Raw genomic sequence first — 23,418 nt, 5'->3', positions numbered from 1 at the left:
TAGCATTTATTTAACAATCCAGCGATACGAACCGAGAGATTTGGGTAGTCCCTCAAGGTTTCGAGGATAATCGTAACACTATGTTATGTTATGATGTTCTGTTATGTTCTGCTATGATGTGTTATGTTATGTTGTGTTATGATGTTATGTTATGCTATTTTTTTACGTTATATTATGTTTTGTTATGTTATGTTGTGTTATGATGTTATGTTATGTTGATTTATGATGTTATGTTATGCTATGTTATGATATGTTATAGTATGTTGTGTTATGATGTTATGTTTTATTATGATGTTATGTTATGATATGTTATGTTATGTTGAGTTGTGCTGTGTTGTTACTGTGTTATGTTATGTTAAGTTATGTTATATTCTGTTATGTTGTTCAAGGCATTTCACCTCAATACACGTCAGCTCGGCTCAGCTTAGCCCATCTCAACTCCCCCTTAATTTAAAACGTTGAATTTCCACTGCTGGGCGAACACTAGTATGTATAATATGATGAAATGCATCATAATAAATAAAAAGGGAATATTGCATTTTTAGTTAGTTACGACATTTTGTATTTCGGCGACGATTTGAGATAGGGCCTTTCTTTATTATTCTATATCAATGTAACAATATGTACATACATATGTGTGTGTATAATCGCTTTACAACAAAATGACTTTGCCCTTGTTATTCCACTTTGCCGCATGCCTCACCTTTGGTAGCACATAAGCCAACTTTACGTCAACATTTCAATTAAAATGCCTACAAAAGCTCTGCTATTCTCTCTACTGTTTACATAAGCCACATACTTAAATATGTACGTTAAGTACACTCGCCTCGTATCTCGAGTTGCAGGTATACCACTTGTCCATTATTAGAAGACATAATGGCTTAAATGATTTTCATAATGAATGACTACCCGGCTCCTGCCACACTGTTGGGAGCTTTGCTGGTAGACATGTACATACATACATACATACATACATATGTAAATATCTAGTTTTCAAATGCCTCTTTCGTGGGGTAAGAAGATAGTGTTTTTGTGACTCTTCGATTTATATCATATCATCGTTGTCTTCTTGGCCAACAAGGGTGTTGAGGTTTGCAAAATTGACTGCGGAAAATGAAAAAAGAAGTAACAAAGCGTATAATTTGTAAGCCATTAAATTTAAGATCGAAAGTATGTATTGCTGTTAAGGCACCTAAAAATAAGAACAGCTACATACATCTACCTAATGAAAGATTACCTTTATATGGCCCTTTAAAATAAATAGTGCGCAACCTGGATTTTAAGATACATACTTATACAGCTTTTCTAAAAATTTTTGTTGTAGTAACTATTAGCCAATATTTTGTATAGCTATTTCCAAAAGGCTTCCCTAAATAGCCCTTTAGTCGGAGGAGAAAAAGAGGCAGGTCATTGAATTCTTTGGCCCTTCGACGACACGCCATTTCTTTAAATGAAACTAATTGCTGCTATGTATGTAATAGGTATGTTGCGAATGTGGAATTTTAGATATCCGCGGATGCGAATGGGGATTCGAATATCTTACAGCTAACATCCGCGGATGCGGATTCGAATGCGGATGTCAAGTATTTTTAAGAAACAATTAGAATCAAGCATTATGGCGAGATCATTGTTTAAACAGCGCTTACAAACCAAACTAGATGTGTCAGCTTTTCTAAAGCCTTTTAAAAAGAATTCTTCATTCTCATTCCTTTGGCTGTTTCAGAATTTTAGGAATCTGTAACTTCATCAGCGTTTTTCGATTTTAGTTTTTGTAATTCATTTTTAATGCTTTCTTCTGCGACCCATTTGAAATATTTGTGCTTATATCGAGCTAAATATGTGGATATGGAAAATAAATTATTATTTTCCAGGAATGAACATTTTTCACAAAAATTCTGTTCTGTTCTGTTCAAAGTCGTGGCTGCCAGCCGAATTTGATCAGAATATTGTTTTTTTTTTTATAAAAAGCACCCCGTTTTTTTAAGCATTTGAATCTCAGATAGTTACGTAATTCTTATCTTATGAACGGTCAGACCTATAGTTTTTTAATTATTTAAGCATTGATTCTCTTTATAGCCAGACGTTGATCATTTCTGCTGGATATCACTTTTGAAGGAGCTTACTCTTTGACTTTAAATAGAAAAGAAGGGACAGTTTAACACAGAAGTTGTTAGCCAAGGATCCAATGTATATCCCTATTAAAAAACTATTGCCCGACCAATAATTAAAATTACTGTTTTTAAAATTTTTTCTAAAAATAAATTTCCCAAAGAGCCCCATTTGAAATTATTGAAATGAATATATGTAACATCAAAAGCAAATCACGAAAATTTGGTTAAGAATTACAGTGCACACTTTCTTCTTTTGTGTTTAGTAGTTTTTTAACCAAAATTGACCCCGTGTTGCCATATGGCAACGCAAAATACATCGTGTTTAAGAGGGTGTAAAACAAAAACCGCTTACTTAAAAATGCTTATATGAACGTTAACCTAATTCCTAAAATGTGTATCTTTCGAAACGCTTCCGCTTCCGTCAGATCCTAGGTGTCTATCGAGTGTGTTGCAAGTGTGTTCTTTAAACAAAATTAGAATGTCATATATGAATATGAAATGTCATATGTGAAGAAGTAAGCATGAATTTATAGAAAGGGTTTTTTTATTTACAAAACATGACAGTGATAAAATATTAGTTAAAACATTAGTGACTCTATTGGTAATAAGTAACATTAAAAAACAATCGTGCATGCTATATAACTTAAGAGTTTTTTAAGTCCGTTGCCATATGGCAACACGGGGCGTAATGTGAACTGTTCCTCTTTTTCCCAAATTTTGATATGTTCGCTAGCCCGAATTGAAAATCGGTTGTATGTGGTTTTGCAGTTTTTCAGGTGGTTAACTCATTCCATCCATCCCTGAACTGCCTAATCGTACTATCGTATATTTCATTGTCCAAGTGATGTAGTCGTATACAAGTGTAGTTTGTCAGTTCCAGGGAAAACTGGTGGCGTTTTTTGAATTCTCATCTGCTATTTCATTACCCTAGATTCCCTTGTGACCGGGCACCCAATAGATATGTAGGCTTTTGTAGCTTGTCAATGGCTTCCCGGCTGCGAATGACGTTTATTCATAAAATAATATATGAGGAAACTGCCTTAATTTCCGCCTGGAATAATTTTAATTTTGAATTGGTTGTCGTTTCGGTGAAGGCTAGCTCTGCAGTTATCCTCATTGCGAAAACCTCTGCTTGAAATATGCTGCAATGGTCAGGTAGCCTGGCTGTCCGCCTGACGTTCAGTTCCCGGCAGTAAATCCCGGCACCCACTCCCGTAACCATTTTAGAGCCGTCCGTGAAAATGTTTAGGGATCTATGGCTAGGTTTCATTCCCTTGCGCCATCCCTCCTCCTCCGTTGTGCAAAAAAATCGTTTCCACTTAAAACTAGGTACCATGAAATCTGTGCCGCTTATGCTTCCCGCACCAATTAAGCGGTGCCAAAACGTTCTGAAATTGAATTTCCCTATGACCGTCAATCTACTTGCGGATTTCGCAGCACGGTTTTCCGCAAATCGGCCAAAGGACGGTAAACTACGGGTTTTTTAAAGAGTAGCCGTCGCAGTGGACCCCAGCGCTCCCCAGATGCACAGTGCCGCTAGGCGCTGAACCTTCTCCATTTGCCCGAGGCATAAGGACTTTTTTGCGGCATTCCAGCACACCAAAGCGTCTTAGAGCGGTATTGGGCTGACTATTGCTTTGTAGCACCAATGCATCAGAGCAGGTGAAAAACCCCAAGCGACTCCCAGCATTCTTTTACATGCATAAAGGGCATTACTGTCCTTCTTCTGGTGAAGCATGTGAAACTATAGGACGAGTAGCCTGTGCAAAATGTGATGTGGGCTTATGTTTGAAATGTTTTGCTAATTTTCATACTAAAAATTAACTTCTTCATCCGCTTTGCACGTAGAATATGAATATATTATCAATAAATGTATTAAAACTTATAAACAATGTTTCTATTATTTCATATTTTAACCGAATACTGTCGTCTAACAATCCATCTGGAATACGCCCCGTGTTGCCATATGACAACGGCCGATATCGGAAGAACTATACTACTCCCAAAGTTTTAGTCATATTTTTTCCTTTACTTAAACGCTACTTTCACCCTGTTTATAGATGAAACCAAAAAAATCTAAAACAAAATAATCTGGGACAATTTGGGTTAAGATTGGTCCTAAAAATCATAATAAAGAAAGAAACACACAGAAAAAAAATTGTTAAAAAAGGCTATGTTCTCTTCGACGTACGTGAAAGGTCAAGTAGAAGTTGGAACTTGTATGATTTCCTATTGATAGCTCGGTTATATAGCTTAAGAAATAATATGTTTAAAGAAATTTTAATCAAAGTTGATAAATATGACATTTGACCAGTTTTTTTACACAATTCTCCCACGACCAAAGGCAAAAAATATTGGCTACAAATTGTCATTTTATTTGCCAGACATACGTTATATCGGTGCACTTGTCACATTCGCAAAAGCTCCGCATTGATTATTGCGAATGCGAAAGCGAATGCGAATGTTATAATTATTGCAGAAGCTCCGCGGTCGCGAATGCGAATGCGAATATTCGCAACTTATAACTCCTCTATTTATGTTGATAGGAACATTCCTCCATTTATGTAGCTATGAATGCATGAATTTTCGAACTTTTTCCAGGGGCGTGAACCGGGTTTGAACCGAACCGGTTTTGAACTGGATAACTACCTTTTTCTATTAATTAACTGAAACATTAACCGAACCGAAAACCGAACAACTTTCTATAAATGTTAAAGGTTCGTTTCAATAAATTTTCAATAGATAAATGCACCCGCTTTTTTTCTTTTTGTTAAACATGGTAATACCTACCTACCTACCTAAAGGCAGCCTATCTTACTTGACCCTTAACCGTGCGCGTTGTTGCACTTGACACTTGACACTTAAATTTGCGCGTTATTTTTTTTGTTTTTCGAACCGTTGAACCGAACCGAAACCCCGCTTTGACGAAACAATCCAAAAGTGCAACAACGGTTCGAACCGCTGAACCGCACCGTCCCTGCTATTTTCACTCATTAATAACATAATACTTACAGTGAAAATTACAAAGATCGTGTCCCATACAACAAATACAAGTTTGTGCAATATAACTCCTTTATTTAGGCAGCTAAGCACATTAAATTGTGTTACCACTTTACATACCGATCACACCCAACAATGAAAATCACTTAGATTGGTGCTTTATAAGGAATATCTTCAATACCACTGATTTTTTAGATATGATTTTTTTATACATATACATACGTATGTAACTCCTATATCTATGTATTCTGTGGATATAAAAATTTTGTTTAGCTCCCAAACGACTAATTTCAAATGCAGTAATCTGTTAAAGTAAAATTGTTTGATGTTCATGAAAGGTATGAAGCCTTCGGCATAGCCGAAGACAGCACTGCTCTTACTTGTTTAATTTAGCTTTACGAAATTCTGTATGGAAAAATCAGTAAACCATATGGATAAAAAAACAACTGCGCAAGGAACCGAAGCAAGATCGTCAGGCTAGACCATTTACTAAAAACAACGAAAGAAAGAAAGCGAAAAATTAAATTTCTAAGGTGTATCTTTCAATGATTCGGTGAACAAAGTCTGTGTTTTTTGTCAAACAGAAAGGGAAAAGAATCAAGGTTGTTGGCAAAAACTAAGCGAGTTCAATAAACATAAGGTACTATCTTCCGTACAAACGAGTGCCCTAGAGTCTGGCAATATAGATCTCTCCAACCGTATAATTTTTAAAGTTAATACTCCCAAGTTCAAGAAAGAGATTGTAATTACACTGGTTTACAGCAAAAATTTTCTATGGATGCCACCATCCAAATCCTATGTAGAATTGCTCGGTGATTTTGTTTTCTATGGATAGGTTTTTGAGATATTTGGGGTAAACTTTATTCAGCTAAATTGGTTCCTTTTAATCACGTATCTCTTACGAACCAATTTAAAAATCTTAATATAAAATATAATACGTATACACCGTATTTACATCACTTTCCGAAAGGCCTTATAGTTTCTGAAATATTAGTTAATTATTCCAGCTTTTTTTTATTTTTTTATGAAAAAATGAAAAAAAGATCAAACATTAACAGAAGAAAAATTTAAAAAATAACAAATATTTGCACTTGCACTAAAGCCTGTTCTGTTACAAAAAAAAAAATCAAATTACTAATGAAGAAAATCGATGGATAAATAAGAAATAATGAGTGGTCAAATGAAAATACGCAAAGATTTTTTGTATGAAAAATGAGCACGAAAGAATGCTACTCATGTACACCAGAGTAACACGCTTTTGGCACAGAATCATTTATTATTTTAACTTTTCTTTTATTTTTTATACCCGAGCGCACTTGTGCACAAGGGTATTATAACTTTGTTCACATAACGGTTGTTTGTAACAGGCAAAACGAATCGAGATAGATATAGACAAATGTGTACATAAATGATCAGAATGAAAAGAGAAATCGATTAAGCGGTGACTGTCTGTCCGTCCGTCCGTCCGTCCGTCCGTCCGTCCGTCCGTCGGTGCACACGATAACTCGAGTAAAAATTGAGATATCTTAACGAAACTTGGTACGTGGACTTCTTTTGGGCATGGGACGGATGGTATTGAAAATGGGCGAAATCGGATAATAACCACGCCTACCTCCCATATAACGGTAATTTTCAGAAATACGAAAAGTGCGATATTTTAGTAACCACTGAAGATAATTCACTCAAATTTGATATTTACAATGAGGTTTAGACGAAAAATAAGAATATTAAAAAATTTTGGCAAATGGGCGTAGCCACGCCTACTTATGGTTACATGCGTATATCTTGGTAACCGCTGCACCAATTTCTTCCAAACTTGGCACAGTTGTTGGCCCTGCTACAACATACGAAATGGCCGAAAATTTTTAAAATCGGACAATAACCACGCCCACATCCCATATAACGGTAATTTAGAAAAATACGAAATCCTCGATAAATCAGTAAATATTAAAGCTAATTTATTCAAAATTGATGGTTGCAACAATTTTTTACCAAGAAATACGCTTATGATACAATTTTGGAAAATGGGCGTGGCACCGCCCACTTATGATCACATATATGTATCTCGCTAACCGTTCTAGCAATTTGAACCAAACTCGGTATGGTTATTGTGCTTGCCAGATAAAAGCAAAGCTGAAAATTATTGAAATCGGACTAAATTACGACCGCTTTTCATATAACGGTATATTTCAGTAATGCTTGAAACTTCAATATTTCGAAATTTAAGGACGCTAATTTACTTAAAATTTATACACCCCGGCTTATCGTGTAGCGGTAGTTTTCGGAAAGGTGGAAAACATATATTTAATAATTGCGCCGGGTATTTAATGTTCGGCTCCGCCCGAACTTAGACTTTCTTACTTGTTTTTTATTAAAATATAAAAAAAATGGTATGATTAATTAATTTGTCAGAAACTATCAGTCCTATCGGAAAATGATGTATATATGGTTTATGGAGAATTTTATAAACTTTCTTTGTAAGCTTTTCATCGAGTTTTTGTTATATGTTGGTATTGTTGTAGGCATGTGCAAGAAAAACACTTTTTCTCCACTTCTTTCATTAGCCGTATTTTATATTAAGATTTTTAAGTTGGTTCGTAAGATATACGTGATTAAAAGGAACCAATTTTTGCTTTAAGCTGAATAACGGTGAACTGCAAATATCTCGAAAACGTATCCATAGAAAAAAATTAGCCCGATTTTTGGAATCACCGAGCAATTCTACATAGAAATTGGATTGTGGCGTCTGGAGAACAAAAACCAAACTAAAATTTGTGATCCAGTGTTATAAAACAAACTCAGAGAATTTAGTTACACCTTACTCAGGTTTCGGATATACACGATAGCGATTTTCAAAACATTGATAGTCCCGAAATTTTAGCTGCAATTTGCCTAAGCGACAAATTACCACCAGCAATAGTATTATTGAGCTTCTACCAGGATTTGTTTGTTAGGAAAAATGGAAAAAACAACAAATTAAAATTTGGAATAGGGATGCTCTTAGGCGCATCTCAAGAAGTACAGCACGACGTAATACCAAATTTTAGTTGGTCGGTTCACCTATTGAACCAGAGCTATAAGTCCATCCTCATAAAAGTGGTGAAAGACTTGTAAAAAATGGATTTGTCTTGATTGCCAGGCTGCGGTGGGCACTCAAAACTGATAGTTTTTTTTAAGTAATATTGGTTTAAGGAGAAAATGTTAGACATTGACCTAAGAAGTAAAATTATTCTTATTCTTTCTATCTTGTGATCGTAAACGTAATAGATGAGCGTATGATCTTATCTATATTTTTAATTTAAATATTATCTAAAAACTCATTTATTGATATTTTAAAATGGTCTACTATAGCAGGCCACGCGAGCATTGGTGTTAAAAAAAGAGCGCGTGCACTCTGCGTGCACTCTAATATGTATTACGATATGGGTGTCAGATGAAAAAGGTTTAACACGGTTTTAGTTTAAAAGTAATTTGAACAGGGTTGCCATCTGTTTGAAAAGTCGCATTTAATTAAAGTATACATAATATATATGAATTATTGAAATATGGGCGTCAAACGAACATAAAGGACATTAAAGATGACTACCACCTCTTTAAAAAGGTAAACTCAAATTATTTAAAAATACGCAACTTTTGTTTGAATCTCTTTTCTGGGAAGTGCTTTTTTCAACACATTTCAACACGAGTTCAGGACGAGTTAAAGTTCGAAGATCATTTAGAGATTGAAAAAGGCACTTCCGAGATAAAAGAATCAAACAAACGTTGCGTATTTTTGTCCACAGAATCCGAATATTTAGTAAAAACATACATGTATAATCTGAAATCCGGTAATTTTGACCCGGTTCAAACTGGAAAAAAGTTACAGACAAAAGGTATGTCTTTTTTTTGTGAAGAATCCGAATCATCCCACTTAAAAAAATGCACTTCCGGTCAGTATAACCCATTTCCGGCCGAAACCGAAAGTCGGTGATACGACCAAAAGATAGAGCGTCCTCGACTTGGAAATTCATGTTTTTTCCTTTTCCAAAAAAAATATTTTCGTCCATTTTAGAAAATTCTTTTGATTGTTGTTAAAGCACATTCTTTTACAAAAACAACAAGCATCAAGGAACAAAATTGATTGATAAATAAAGTTGTAAATGGTTTGAAAATATTGGTTCTGTACGTTATGCGGACTGCGCCCCCCTTGTGGACGGGCGGGAATGGAGGGCAAAAACCCGTTGGGATTATTATTAAAGGAAAATGCGTAATAATTTATTTTTTATGAAATACTAGCAGACACGGCGAACTTCGTCCTGCTCAAAATAATTTTTATACCCGAGCGCACTTGTGCACAAGGGTATTATAACTTTGTTCACATAACGGTTGTTTGTAACAGGCAAAATGAATCCATATAGATATAGACAATTGTATACATAAATGATCCGAATGAAAAGAGAAATCGATTAAGCGGTGACTGTCTGTCCGTCCGTCTGTGCACACGATAACTCGAGTAAAAGTTGAGATATCTTAACGAAACTTGGTACGTGTACTTCTTTTCTATTTTAGTAACTACTGAAGCTTATTCACTCAAAATTGATATTTACAATCATTTTTGGACGAAAAATAGGAATAAATATTATACATTTTTGGAAAATGGGCGTAGACACGCCCACTTATAATTATATGCTTATGATCATATATATGTATCTCGGTAACCGTTCTACCAATTTGTACCAAACTCGGTATGATTATTGTGCTTGCCACATAAAGACGTTGAAAATTATTGAAACCGGGCTAAAATTACGCCCACTTTTCATATAACGGTAAATTTCAGAAATGCTTGAAATTTCTATGTTTCTCAATTTAAGGACGCTAATTTACTCAAAATTGATAGTAACAAAAATCCCTTGAAAATAAGTAACATTATTTAGAATTTTGGAAAATGGGCGTGATACCTCCCACATATGACTACATAAGCTTATCTCATTATATCTAACCGAGCGTTCTATCGAAGATATTTAAAATGGGGGTAAAACCACCCCTGCTTTCCATGTAGTGGTAGTTTTCGGAAAGGTGAAAAACATATATTTAATACTTGCGCCGGGTATTTTATGTGTTCCACCCGAACTCAGACTTTCTTATTTGTTTTTTTTTTTTTATTGAAACATATTGGTCCAACAATTTCACCATCAATTTACGTGCTAATATTATGGTTTTGTGGTCGTCGGAAGGCATACTTGCAAGGCCGTCTTAAATAACCTAATGAAAGTGTTATGTCCGCGAGGAAGTTCTTGGAATGTCCCCAATTATCTGGCGTTTCATAGCACGATTAATCGAATAACAAAATAAAGTTTAAGAATTTTTTCCTCTTCACTCCCTTGCGGCAACATTGACCCGGTTCGATGTGAATCTGTCCTTGAAACTGTGTAGTATACTTAGTGGCAATTTCAAAATGGGTGAGCATCGTTGTTCTACATAAATGGAATATACATAGACTTGTTTCAGACGAAATACCTTAAATGTCTTATCAAGGAGTGCAATGGCTCTGATAGTCGATTTAACGGCGGCCGTTTGATTTGGCCCCTAGACAACTCAATCCTGGTGCCTCCCGATGAAGCTTTAACGCATATTAATATCACAACTCACGGGTAGTCGGTATATTCAGTGGGGCAGCAGGTAATCGGACATTCTCGACACTTTTTCTCACTTGGCGGCTCTTTTTTGCAAAAGTATTACCCTCGGGAAAGTCCATAGTACTAGGTGTCTGAAAAATTGGTACAACCGTTTTCGAGCTTTGCGAACAGAAAAAATCGCCTGTCAAAGTATATAATTATTAGTATAGATGACTCGAACCCTACGCTCCCTATATGACAATTTTTTCACAGGGACATATTTCTTTTCTTTACCGTCGGACTGTAAATACAATTTTTAGTAATAACTCAATTCCACCGCCACCTATCGGGGTATTATCTTCGTAACATTTTTCTTTGGGCAAAGACAAACATAACTAAAAACAAGTAAAGAAGTATAACTTCGGGCGAAACCGAATTTTATATACCCGGCGCAGGTATCAAATATCATCGTTTCAACTTTCTCTGAACTACCCTTGCATGATAAGAAGGGGTGTTTATTCCTATTTCAAACGTTTTCGATAATATGCTGACTTAATGAAAGCATTGAGCCTAGTTTGGTAGAAATCAATAAAGCGGTTACCGAAATAGACCCTTGTAGTCATAAAGTGGGCGGTATAATGATGAAGATAATTATGATAATAATGATAGAAGTGGTATTTAACTTGTAATAAATGATGATTAGGATTTTAACAAATTATCATTAATAATAAAAATTATTTATGGGAGAAACAACTAAATTTTAACTTTTCTCGCTCTTTAATAACGCCATAAAAACCTACATAAAAAACAAGTAAGAAAGTCTAAGTTCGGGCGGAGCCGAACATTAAATACCCGGCGCAAGTATTAAATATTTGTTTTCCACCTTTCCGAAAGCTACCGCTACATGATAAGCGGGTGTATAAATTTTAAGTAAACTAGCATCTTTAAATTTCGAAATATTGAAATTTAAAGCATTTCTGAAATTTACCGTTATATGAAAAGCGGCCGTAATTTTAGTACGATTTCAATAATTTTCAACGATTTGGTTTTATGTGGCAAACACAATAACCATACCTAGTTTGGTACAAATTGCTAGAACGGTTAATGAGATGCATATATGTGGTCATAAGTGGGCGGCGCCACGCCCATTTTCCAAAATTTTATCATGAACGTATTTCATGGTTAAGAATTGTTGCAACCATCAATTTTGAATAAATTAGCTTTTATATTTACTGATTTATCGAGGATTTTGTATTTCTCGAAATTACCGTTATATGGGATGTGGGCGTGGTTATTTTCCGATTTTTAAAATTTTCGGCCATTTGGTATGCTGTACCAGGGTCAACAACTGTGCCAAGTTTGGACGAAATTGGTGCAGCGGTTACCAAGATATACACATGTAACTATAAGTGGGCGTGGCTACGCCAATTTTCAAAAAGTTTTTAATATTCTTATTTTTCGTCTAAAAGTTATTCTAAATGTCAATTTTGCGTGCATTATCCTCAGTAGTTACTAAACTATCGCAGCTTTCGTATTTCTGAAAATTACCGTTATATGGGAGGTGGCGTGGTTATTGTCCGATTTCGCCCATTTTCAATACCATCCGTCCTACGGCCAAAAGAAGTGCACGTACCTAGTTTCGTTAAGATATCTCAATTTTTACTCGAGTTATCGTGTGCACAGACGGCCGGACGGACGGACGGAAAGACAGTCACCGCTTAATCGATTTCTCTTTTCATTCTGATCATTTATGTATACATTTGTCTATATCTATCTCGATTCGTTTTGCCTGTTACAAACAACCGTTATGTGAACAAAGTTATAATACCCTTGTGCACAAGTGCGCTCGGGTATACAAATTCCCACTAAACTATTTTCGGATTTGTCTCTTTTTTACTTCATTTGATGCTAGTTATACAAATACATCAAAATATCGACTTACTTGCCCATATTCCATTTGCTTACACGCCATTTGCATTAGGAATGGAACTTTTCCAAGTATTAATCGAAATAGAATAACATGAAGGTATCGAAAATAGCCTGAGATCACCAAAACCAAATCAATTTTAGTCAACAATGAAATCATAGATTTTTGAATTTAATATATTACCAAATAAAACTAAAACTTTCTGGAGCTAAAAGGAGCTAGATAACTCTCAAAAGAGCTAAAAAAAAGAGCTAGGAGCTAAATCCCAATTTTCGGAGCTACTGTTTCTGGCTAGTATATTTCGGGAGGAATGGATAAGGATTGGGCCAAGAGCTTGTGTGAGCAAATCTAATTTTTGGCAAAAAATACGTGGTTTTGTACTTCAAACAACGATATGTGTATTTGCGTGGAAATTATTACGCATTTTCATTTGACCATTCACAACTTTATTTATCAATCAATTTCATTCGTTGATAGCTTGATGTTTTTGTAAAAGAATAGGCTTAAACGTATTCGTTTCTAAATTGTAATAAAAATTGTACATAAGCAGACTGCCTACAATGTGCTTCACAAATCTTAAATTGATCAGCGGTGTTTTAAACAATTATTTGGAGGAAAAAGTTGGAATTTTTACTCCTCGGCGGGAAATTTTTGCTTTATTTCTCTTTAAATACATTTCTCAAAAATATTAAGGTAGGTGTTAAAAAAGCTTAATAAAAAGGCTATCAGAACGATATGTCAGCCTAACTGAAAAGAAAAAAAATATTTCAAAACCGAATAGCAAGAAAAGATCAAAACTTTTTTAGCGCTATAGGTCAGGATTACATGAGAAATTTTAAAATTACAGCTTCAAAATGAGCTCAATACTACCATTTTTCATCGAAATACAGCCTGTCGGAATTCAAAGAAAAACTTGGATCTTTTTGTTCGCTGCCTTAATTTTTTTGAGTAGTGAGTAGTACCTATGTACATGGGCGTAGCCAGGTAGGGGAAGGGGGGGTGCTCGAGCATCTTTCAAAGTTTCCTTATATATATATAAAATAGTACCCTGAAATGCCGGCTTAATAGGGTCGAGCCCCCCATAAATTTCATTCTGGCTACGCCGATGCCTATGTACATTGGCAGGTAAAGCCAAGCCAACATGTTTATTCTTTAATATAGAAACCACCTGAACCACTTTGGGAATCACCGGTCTACAGCCACGAAACAAACTTGATGCTCTCCAAATCTGTCCCAGCGATACGAAGAATTTAAAATCAAATGTATAGATATACCTATGTACTTACCTTAAAGCTGAAGACCTGTACGCCATGCAGCCCAGATATTTTCTTCATTGTAAACATATTAGCTCGTAACGAAACGGGATGTGTGCGATTGAAGTCCACTTGTGTAGAGGCAATGTGGAAAGTGAGATTTTGTCGGCGAGTGTGCACGCCAAATACATCCAAGTAGTATGTTAGATTTGGCAGCACGCCCTTCAGTAGCTGCTGAGTGTGAGGACCCGTACAGATAATGTTGGTGGTGCGTGGATCTTTGTGGGTATGAGAAAAAAATACCAACGGCACATGAAAAATTTTCAATGAAATATTGGCTGGCTGTAATTCAATAGCGACTCACCAATTTTCTTAGCACGATCCGGAGGCTTCAACCAGATATAATCCATCAAAGATCCCGAGTAGCAGTTGGTCGGTGCGTCAGCATCTACGTGGTGTGCTGTACTCGTGAAGTATTCGTTGACGGCGCTGCAGAAATTCAATTGTCGCTGGCCTGTATTCACAACCAGACAGTAGTGGACTGCATGGAAATCGAATTTGCTGCTCCACGACGAGGACGAAGGCAGTGAAGGGAAGTAAAATAATGGTCACAAACTCACTACAATCATTTTACCTTTGGGTATATGCTCACCTCTTGTCCCACTTGACTATCATTTGGCGTTTGCGTACCCAATTCTGACTGCGTATGCTGATGTGGTGCGGGCGATTGAGTAGCGGCCAGCTGGATTGCGGATGTTCGGCACGTGCTTCAATTTTGATAGAGCCTCGCTGACGGGCTTGCACAAAAATATCGTATTGGCCACGCAGTGCACAAGGCAATACCACAGTGCGCTGATCCGACATAAGTGACCGCGATAAATTTACTGCAAAATGAAGTTGGAAAAAAGCAACAAAAAGTGAACATTGCAAAAAAGATGAAGTCGAAGAGTTATGCGAAATGAGATCAAGCAAGAACGGACGTTGGATGGAGGAGTAAGATGTAGAATGTGAAAAAGTATGTAAAGAAAGAGGTTTAAGTCCGAAAGCCTCAATGCGTAAAATTGAGTTTAGTGCACAACCGTTCGCCTAGGCCAGATATACGAGTATTTGTCACGGGGAAGTAAAAAAAAACTACCGCCGCTGGGCTGAGATAGCTATGGGTTGTTTGTTTTTTAATTTATGGCTTTATTGAGAATTTTTATAAATTTCTACGTATATGGTTTCTTCTTCTTTATTGGCGCCGTAACCGCCTAAGTAATTTTGGCAAAGTCAAAAACAGAACACCAGACGTTTCTCTTCTGTGTCAAATGACGCCAACTGGAAATGCCAAGCCCTTTTCTGTCTTTCCAACGTAGAGGAGGCCTTCCTCTGTTACCAGCATCGTGACCCGCGTTAAATACTTTCCGAACTGCAGCGTTTCTGTCCATTCCAACAATATGACCTAGCCAGCGGAGCCGCTGAATTTTAATTCGCTGCACCATGTTTATATCGTTTTACTGCTCATCGTTAAATCCTCTGCGGTATCCACCATCGCCAACGCGGTAGGATCGTAAAACTTTCGCAGAATCTTCTCAAAAACTCCAAGAGTCACTTCATTAGATGTTTTCATTGCCCATGCCTCATTTTTTACGGGGAGATATGACTTTACCCCTCAGTTGCCTACTCAGTTCAAAGTTGCACTTGTTGGCAAGAGTGACTCTCCGTTGGATTTCAAGGCTCACATTATTTTTGGTGTTAATGCTCGTTCCCAAATAACGAAATTTTCCACTTTTTTAAACTTGTATCTGCCAACAGCGACGTGGGTGCCGAGACGCGTATGCTGTGACTGTTCGAGTGATGACAGGAGATACTTAGTTTTGTCCTGGTCCACCACCAGACCCATTCGCCTTGCTTCTCTATCTAATCCCGAGAATGCAGAACAGACGTATCCTTTGCTTTCGCCGACAATTTCGACTATATCAGACTAAAGAAATCACATGAAAGTGAGTCGACCTGTCTGAAACCTCGCTTGGTATCAAGCGGTTCGGAGAGGGTCTTTCTCAATGCTGGCGGAGCTGGTTGTATTGCTTAAAACCATTTTACACAGTCCTATCCGCTTCGCGGGGATACCAACTTCAGTCATCGCGGCATAAAGACAACTTCTTTTCCTGCTGTTGAAATCGACAAATAGATGGAGTCTGCCGATTCTATTCTCAAGGGCCTTTTAAAAGACTTGGCGTATTATGAATACTTGGTCTATGGTGGATTTGTCAGGTCTAAAGCCAGACTGATAAGATTCAATCAGTTCGATTACGGTGGGCTTCAGTATTTCACGGAAGACACTCGATAAAATTTTGTAACCTATGCCTAGAGGGCTGATCCCGCGGTAGGTGCCGCGTATGGCGGGTTACCTTTCTTGTGAATTGGGCAGAGTACACTTACATTCCAGTCGTCGGGCATGCCTTCAACTGACCATATTCTGCATAAGAGATGCATGTACCTTACAAGCTCCTCGCCGCCGTACTTCAATACAGGGCTTCGGAGCGGAGTGGAGCAAAGGAGCAAGGAGCTAAGGATCATAGGGTTTTGGCTGGAGCGGAGCTGTAGCAAAGAGCTAAAAAAGTTCAACTTCTCCTTAGATCCGTAAAGAAAATTAAATTTATTTATTTCATTATATTTTATTATATTTTTACTTAGAAATAGTGTTCATTGCACAATGCCCAGCAGTCAGGGGTAATTCCAATGAAAACCCAATAGGGCTGTTCAAGATGTTGTGGAAATGGTCTTGGGTTTGCAGTTGAAATTGCATTTGCGCACATTTTTTGCTGCACAGGGGATATCTTCGCTGCAACAAGATAGTGGTCCGTTTCTCGTTTTTCGATCTGGAGACGGCCATGAAGCTTGATGGATATTTTTGTTTTCGAACCTAGTACTACATAGAACGGTTTTTCGAGCGCCGGCGAAGTCGATCAGCCTCGTTTCGTCGTGGAGGCTCAATTTTCCGACAGTGGCGCCAAAGATCCCTTCCTTGCCAACCTTGGCATTGAAATCGCCAAGCACGATTTTTATATCGTGTCGGGGGCAGCGCTGATATGTATGCTCCAAGCGCTCATAGAAAAGATCTTTGGACGCCTTATCCTTCTCCTATGTCGGGGCATGAGCACAGATGAGCGAAATGTTGAAGGATTTCGCTTTGATGCGGATTGTAGCTAGAAGTACGTCCACGGCAGTGAAAGCCAGTACTCGGCGACGGAGTATTTCTCCCACGACAAATTCAACACCGAGTTTGCGCTCCTTACGTTTTTTTGTTTTCTGAACATTAAAGAAAAATTGAAATAAGCTCCTATTTCATTTTCCAAGTATGTTAGTTTGCAAGTCCCGAAAAGATATAGTGATAATTGAAGAGGTAGATGCAATAACGGCTCAAAGTGAGATGTGTGCTTAAAAATTGTCAAATTCATAATACTAGTAATAACTCCCCCGAAATTCGGGTGAATGCATTAAAGAAATACTTGCAGATATTACGTATTTAAAAAATAAACGTGATATTCATGAACCTACTTCAGGGGTATTCCATTAGTAAGTGAAACTATGTGTCCAATTATAGAGTGACTTATTGAACATGGAATGCTTGACGAATCAATGCTAAATACCTCAAATTAACGTACTTTCGAAGAAAAAATTTAGTTATATTATTTTATTACACCGTAAATGGACACCAAACTTCAATATTAGAAAAGTAATTGAATGCGACAATATATTTTAATACAGAAAGATCTGCAAAATCAAGTATTTATAAAGTAATTTTTTTTTTAAGTGGGGAATAAATGTCTCGATCTGCCTTCGTCCCAAAGAAGCAACTTGGCATTGAAGAAAAATAGGCATCTAAATTATATTAAGGGATGAAATCACTACGGTTTTGCATGTCACACCCGTGACAAAAAAGTTTTAAACTTCGTATTGCTTAGTTACTACTTAAGGGATTTTTCTATAATTTCATAACTAGAGTATGTTTATACTATGCAGCCTTATTTCATTTCTTTTATTATATTATAAGTACCAACTTTAGAGATTTTGAAACGTTTTATCGTGTCCCGCCCGTGACAATCACTTATAAATTTTTTCTAATGGTACCTAACAATAAAAAAATAAGTTTAACACTTCAAACCTATGTTTAATGCCACAAAACTTTGAAGTCCAGATTGACTAAATACCATAATACTGTTGATGGGCCAAGCGATGTAGTAAAAAATTTCGCGTGGTCAGCTCGAAAAGTCAAGGTAAATATTACTATCATAGAGAAGCCAGAGAATTCTATGATGAGGGTTGCTTAACAACAATCTAAAAGTCAATACTAACAATTATGGTTTCACCAAAGAATAGCTAAATTTGAACCTGATTTGTCTCTTAGGGCCGGTTACTCAATGTCTGGTTAACACTAACGGCAGGTTAGACATCGCTATCGACGTGATAATAGTAGTCGATGTCCATGTTTAACCTGTAGTTAGTATTAGCCAGACATACATAGCTAGTCTATACAAACTTGAAAATCATTAAGACACACTCGAAATTTCGTTGCAATCAAATGCACCGTGCAAAAATGCCTTTGGAAAATGCATATGAGATTGCATGCGTTTGCAAATAATCCTTTCTTCCATGCCCCCTAAAATAGATCCTGAGGGCATCACTATATCGTGCGTCGTGCAATGACTTTATTGTGATAAAAGTGGGTCAATTGATCTTGTATTTGGCCTCTAACATTTATCATACCTAAGCCGTTTGATATGGATATTACTACAAGCTCCATTTCATGAAGAAAATCGTACGTGTCCCACCCGTGACAAAAGTTGTCCCACCCGTGACAGGAGAACTTTGAATTTTTTTGTAATAAACAACTAATTCTTGTTATGGTTTGTGCTTTGTTAGGACTGCTGGTTCTTTTCTGTATAGTAAAACATCTAATTCAGAAAGAAATGTGTCTCTTCTTTGTCCTACCCGTGACGGTAGAAACAGCTCAGAATTTTCCCATATAAAATCAAGTTGGAATATTTTTCGTATTTGGTAATAACTCGTATATTAGTGAACTAGGCGTAGCTTTATCAAAATATAGAATTGCTTAGTACTCTATACTTAAATTTAAAAAAGAAAAACTACTTTAGCTGTACAAATGTCCCACCCGTGACGATGGAATACCCCTTCAGTATTTAGCCCAAGATTTATTTAAAGAACTTCGTGAAAGACAACATTTAATCTTGTATTGCTAGAGACCTGATAACCCAAGATAATTTTTAAGTTCTTTAAGCGCCTTACTCTACTCATAGCTTCGTACAATGGGCCGTGAGAAAACAGTATTTTTTAAGGTAGATATAGTCCAACCCTCCACAATATCTGGCCAAGGGCTTTATTAGTCGTAGTCTGAAACGCAATAATCACTTAAAATTTGCGCCATTTCATGCTGAAAGCCATTAAGTTTCACGCTTTTAAACTAAAGCTTTCTTAGCCCATTCAGTACAAAAGCTCAACTACTGATTATAAAAATATTAAAATACCGGCTAATTTGGATCGTTCATTTCAAAAACCCCACCAAAAATTTTTTATAGTTTTTAGTTTTACGGTCATCCAGGGTGCTTCAAATTTGTCAGTGATATCCTGTTTAAAGAAGAAAGTGATCTCAGCTATTTTTATTTTTTACTTTTGCGAAATATATTTCAAATCTATGAATAATACGAACCCGAATCACAGTTCCATGGAGAATTGGTAAATATTTTTCAACAGATTACACTGCTCACTATCGACTTTTCTGCCACGTTCCTGACAAACGCGGTGACCTGCAGCTTGCACTTTAATTTGATGTATAACTGCTGCAGATCGCCCTAACTAAGTCGTATGGCTGAGCAATTATATATAGATTCCCTTTTCGCACAGAACAGGATTTCTATAAGCGAGTGCTATTAGAAGTAACATATTTGTATTTGTATTTGTGAAGTCAGTGCACTAACAAAAATATTGTTTTGTTCTTAGCTTCGACTTATTTTCCTCTCCTTACTTTTGTTGGATTACATATTTTGTTATATAACAGTTTGCGAAATTGTACTTAATGAAATGATGCGTTCTTTTCTTTTATAAAGAGTTTAATATTTTTTAGACACATTTTTAATAAAAAGCAAAACTTTGTTTGCTAATTTTTACAAGCATAAGATATTCGATTCCGGGATCCCGCAGACGTATACAAGTACTAGGTGGATGTGTGATAACGACGTTAGCATTCATACTTGATGGTCAAAAACTAGGAAGAACTCCGTAATTTTACATAATGGTAGATAATGGTAGAAATTTTTTAATAGCGACTTAAATTATACCAACTTTTTTAATTTTTTTATTTCCTTAAATTTAAGAAGTACATACGGATTTGTAGAGTACCATTGTATGTAACTAGACTGCGGAGTTCTATGCAAAATGCAGAGCCTAGAAATATAAGCTACATAACCATAAGCAAAGTGTATAAATTTGTATACATTTTGTTTATAGTTAAAAGGCAAGTACACATTTTTTTAGGCATATGAAGACACTGCCGAATAAATTGAAATCAAATAATGCATCAAATCTATGCATGTCAGCACAAGCGACACGTGCGACATAGTCAGCACTATTAATTACATTACGGCTGTTCAGGATATTGTGCATATGATCTTGCATTTGCATATTTCGGTACATTTGTAAATTCAAAACAATGAAATGCAAACGGTTGCCATGATAGTAGGGCTCAAATTTTCAAATGCAATTTCTAATGCAAAACCAAGACCAATTTCCTGAACAGCTCTATTGTATATACGTGAAGAGATTTTGCAAATTTTGCAAGCTCATATTATAGTAAAATTCATTAAATAATTGTCTAATTAAAAATCGATATATATTTTGATACAAGCCAGGATCATTCAGTATTGAAAATATGCTGCAAAAACACAACAGCTAAGCTAAGCTGCAATGACATGCAATAACAGTATGTTTGAGATGGAATGACATCGCATAACACCTTGTTTGAGTTGACATGTCATAGCAATGCATGAAATTTTTGAAAATGACATTTTTACAGAATATGTTGAATACTGCAGTACTTTAATGCATACATACATACATATGTAGTGAACATCTTGCTTTATTACTCACCTGTTTGATTGAAGTAAATCTTGCGTACAACTTGCTGCGAAAAATGTATGGCCAGCGGTGCAGATTTATTGATGTATAGTAAGAATCTGAAAACAATGAAAGAACACTTGGAATTAATATATAAGAGAAATGAATGGAAAGCGGAAAAAACTAGTACATACATCAAAAGTTGTTTCAAGCATCTTCTCAGTTTTATTTTAACAATCAATCGTATTTGTGATCGAGGCAGATGTAGACATATGAGGAAATCTCACGAGTTGATAAATTTTTTACAAAAACGTGTTTTTGGGCGAAAATGGTTGTTGAAATTCATTGCAGAGAAATTTTTGTACTTGGGCATTTCATTGCCAAAGATTTTATTTCAAAAAGTGCTTACGAGCACATGCCACATGAAGAAAATTACTTTATTCGCAAAAATAGCTTACTCCACGTTGTTTTGAGCAGATATTTTATAGAAAAGCACAACTCTATAAAAATTCAAAGTTTAAACATGCTGTGAAACTACCCTCCAGTACTGCTGGAGTCAATCGCTACTTTTGAACCGTTTCCGCACCGACTCCTAGGTAAGTAGCTACTCTATTAAACCCGTGGTAGTGCACATGGTAGTGCAGAGTCGAACCAGTCGTAAGCGGGATAGCGAAAAACTACGACAGAGGGCGCCCATAAACCACGCAAGAGACTACTTTAGTAACTCCCGGTAGTGCAGAGAGAGCCGATGGTGACTACCGCCTAGGACATTGCCTTGTAAAAGGAATCCCAAGCGATATCCCCTGCTATCTATCTCCTGCGATGGCGATGAGCGGTCTCCACAAGCGATTAATCGCCGGAGATCTATCGCAGCAGCTAAACAATCGCTAATGGAGACAGTTAGATAGTACATTATCTTCAGTTTTCGTAAAGCACAAGATTTCATTGCGAAATTGTATTTAAACCAGGGACAGAAAATAATCATTATTTTTTAAATGTTGTAATCATCGTAAAACAATTTGACTATATACAGTGGAATATTCATTTAATTTTTTTTTTACTGATTCAATTATAATCTCTATTTTTTTAGTTGCAAAACTAGCATAGATATCCACCCTGTCGTCGGTAATCCAGTCACCGAAAGAAGTTCTTATTCATTTTAACAGCCCTATTCGTATAAAACCTCACAACTGAGTTGTGAGCAAAAATTTGTGAGATCTCTTGTGAGGTCTATTTTGTGAGGTTATTCTTGGCCAGATCTCATAAGAAAAAAGCAAATCACCACACAAGGTCAAAAGCGTTTTGCTGTCTATCAGCTGTTTCGTAAATAAAATAAATATAAAAGATGGATGCTGAACAACAGGAAAAGTAAATATTTTTGCAATTTGTTAATTTTTTTTATAATTACTGATTTTATTTATTTTCTAGACAAATTCAAAAAGAAATAACAACGCAGGAGGAGCTCCAGTGCTTCACACAGTTTGCAATCCACAACTTGGTGCAAAAGTTTGTATGAAAATGAAATCGTATGTCTGCTCTTGCTCTTCTAAAACTGCCGCAATAACAAGCAAAAACACTGCCATTACTAAATATACTTTTAGTTAAAAAAATCAACACAGACACTGATAGCGAACGAAAATTAACAAAACATTTTTCGATTGCTCAATAAAAATCTGCTGTTTTTCTCTTGTGAGGGTATCATTCGTAAATCATAAATTTTCTGACAATTGTGAGCGTTTGACCTTTTGAATTTACGCCAGCATAGGGATAACCTCATAATAGTCAGAAACCTCACAATAGTGAGTGTGGTGGTTTGTGAGGGCAACAGAATAGGGCTGTAAATTGGATTCCTATTTGAATTAGTATTATTGACTGCATTATCGATGAAAAGGTATATGTCCATGCTAATTTTGCGTTTTCCCTGTATCCTACGCTCTCTGAGTTTTGGTCACTCTTGTCATCGAAAATTCCCTTGATCCGAGTTAAGTTTGGGAATTAACTCTAGGACTTAATCCGGATCAAGTGCAGTTAATTCCCGAGATAATTCCGAATTAACGAGTTGATCCGGATCAACGCTGCCGTCTGTTTATGCTTTGAGATTTAAGTGATTAACAGGTCTATTCTGCACGTTACCGAAGATTTTGTGACCGGAAAATTTTATTACCAAAAAATGTTACCACTTCTTGTCACCGGGATTCTAGGTACGTTGGTAATGCAGTGAAAATATTTGTGGAAGTTCCTGTATTGCATATTTCACGGGGCAATATTTTGTTACCAGCTTATGTGATGGTAACCAAATTTACCGGTTTCAAGAGAGCACAGAATGCGAAAAAGGTTTAAAAATTGGTAGACACTTTAATTACCGGTTATAAAATTTGTTACCTGCGCAGAATAGACCTGTAAGTGGAGTCACTCTTTTT

At 36.3% G+C, this 23,418-nt stretch overlaps 1 protein-coding gene across 2 annotated transcripts in view; it reads right to left on the bottom strand.

Moving 5' to 3' along the window:
• Positions 1–23,418, bottom strand: part of LOC118742380 — a 265,677-nt gene that overhangs the window by 54,966 nt on the left and 187,293 nt on the right. For both annotated transcript variants that reach the window (XM_036474410.1, XM_036474411.1), the window contains exons 3-6: positions 21,032–21,117; positions 14,538–14,769; positions 14,250–14,446; positions 13,919–14,163 (exon numbers count right to left, since the gene is read on the bottom strand). In XM_036474410.1, the coding sequence (XP_036330303.1) occupies positions 13,919–14,163; positions 14,250–14,446; positions 14,538–14,769; positions 21,032–21,117 (760 nt within the window). The remainder of the gene's footprint in view (positions 1–13,918; positions 14,164–14,249; positions 14,447–14,537; positions 14,770–21,031; positions 21,118–23,418) is intronic.

Source organism: Rhagoletis pomonella, unplaced genomic scaffold (assembly GCF_013731165.1).
Source record: "Rhagoletis pomonella isolate Grant_MI unplaced genomic scaffold, Rhpom_1.0 Rhpom_scaffold_00007, whole genome shotgun sequence".
Classification (NCBI taxonomy): Eukaryota; Metazoa; Arthropoda; class Insecta; order Diptera; family Tephritidae; genus Rhagoletis; species Rhagoletis pomonella.
The sequence above is the reverse complement of the archived record's forward strand: the minus strand, read 5'-3'. Positions and strand labels throughout refer to the sequence as shown.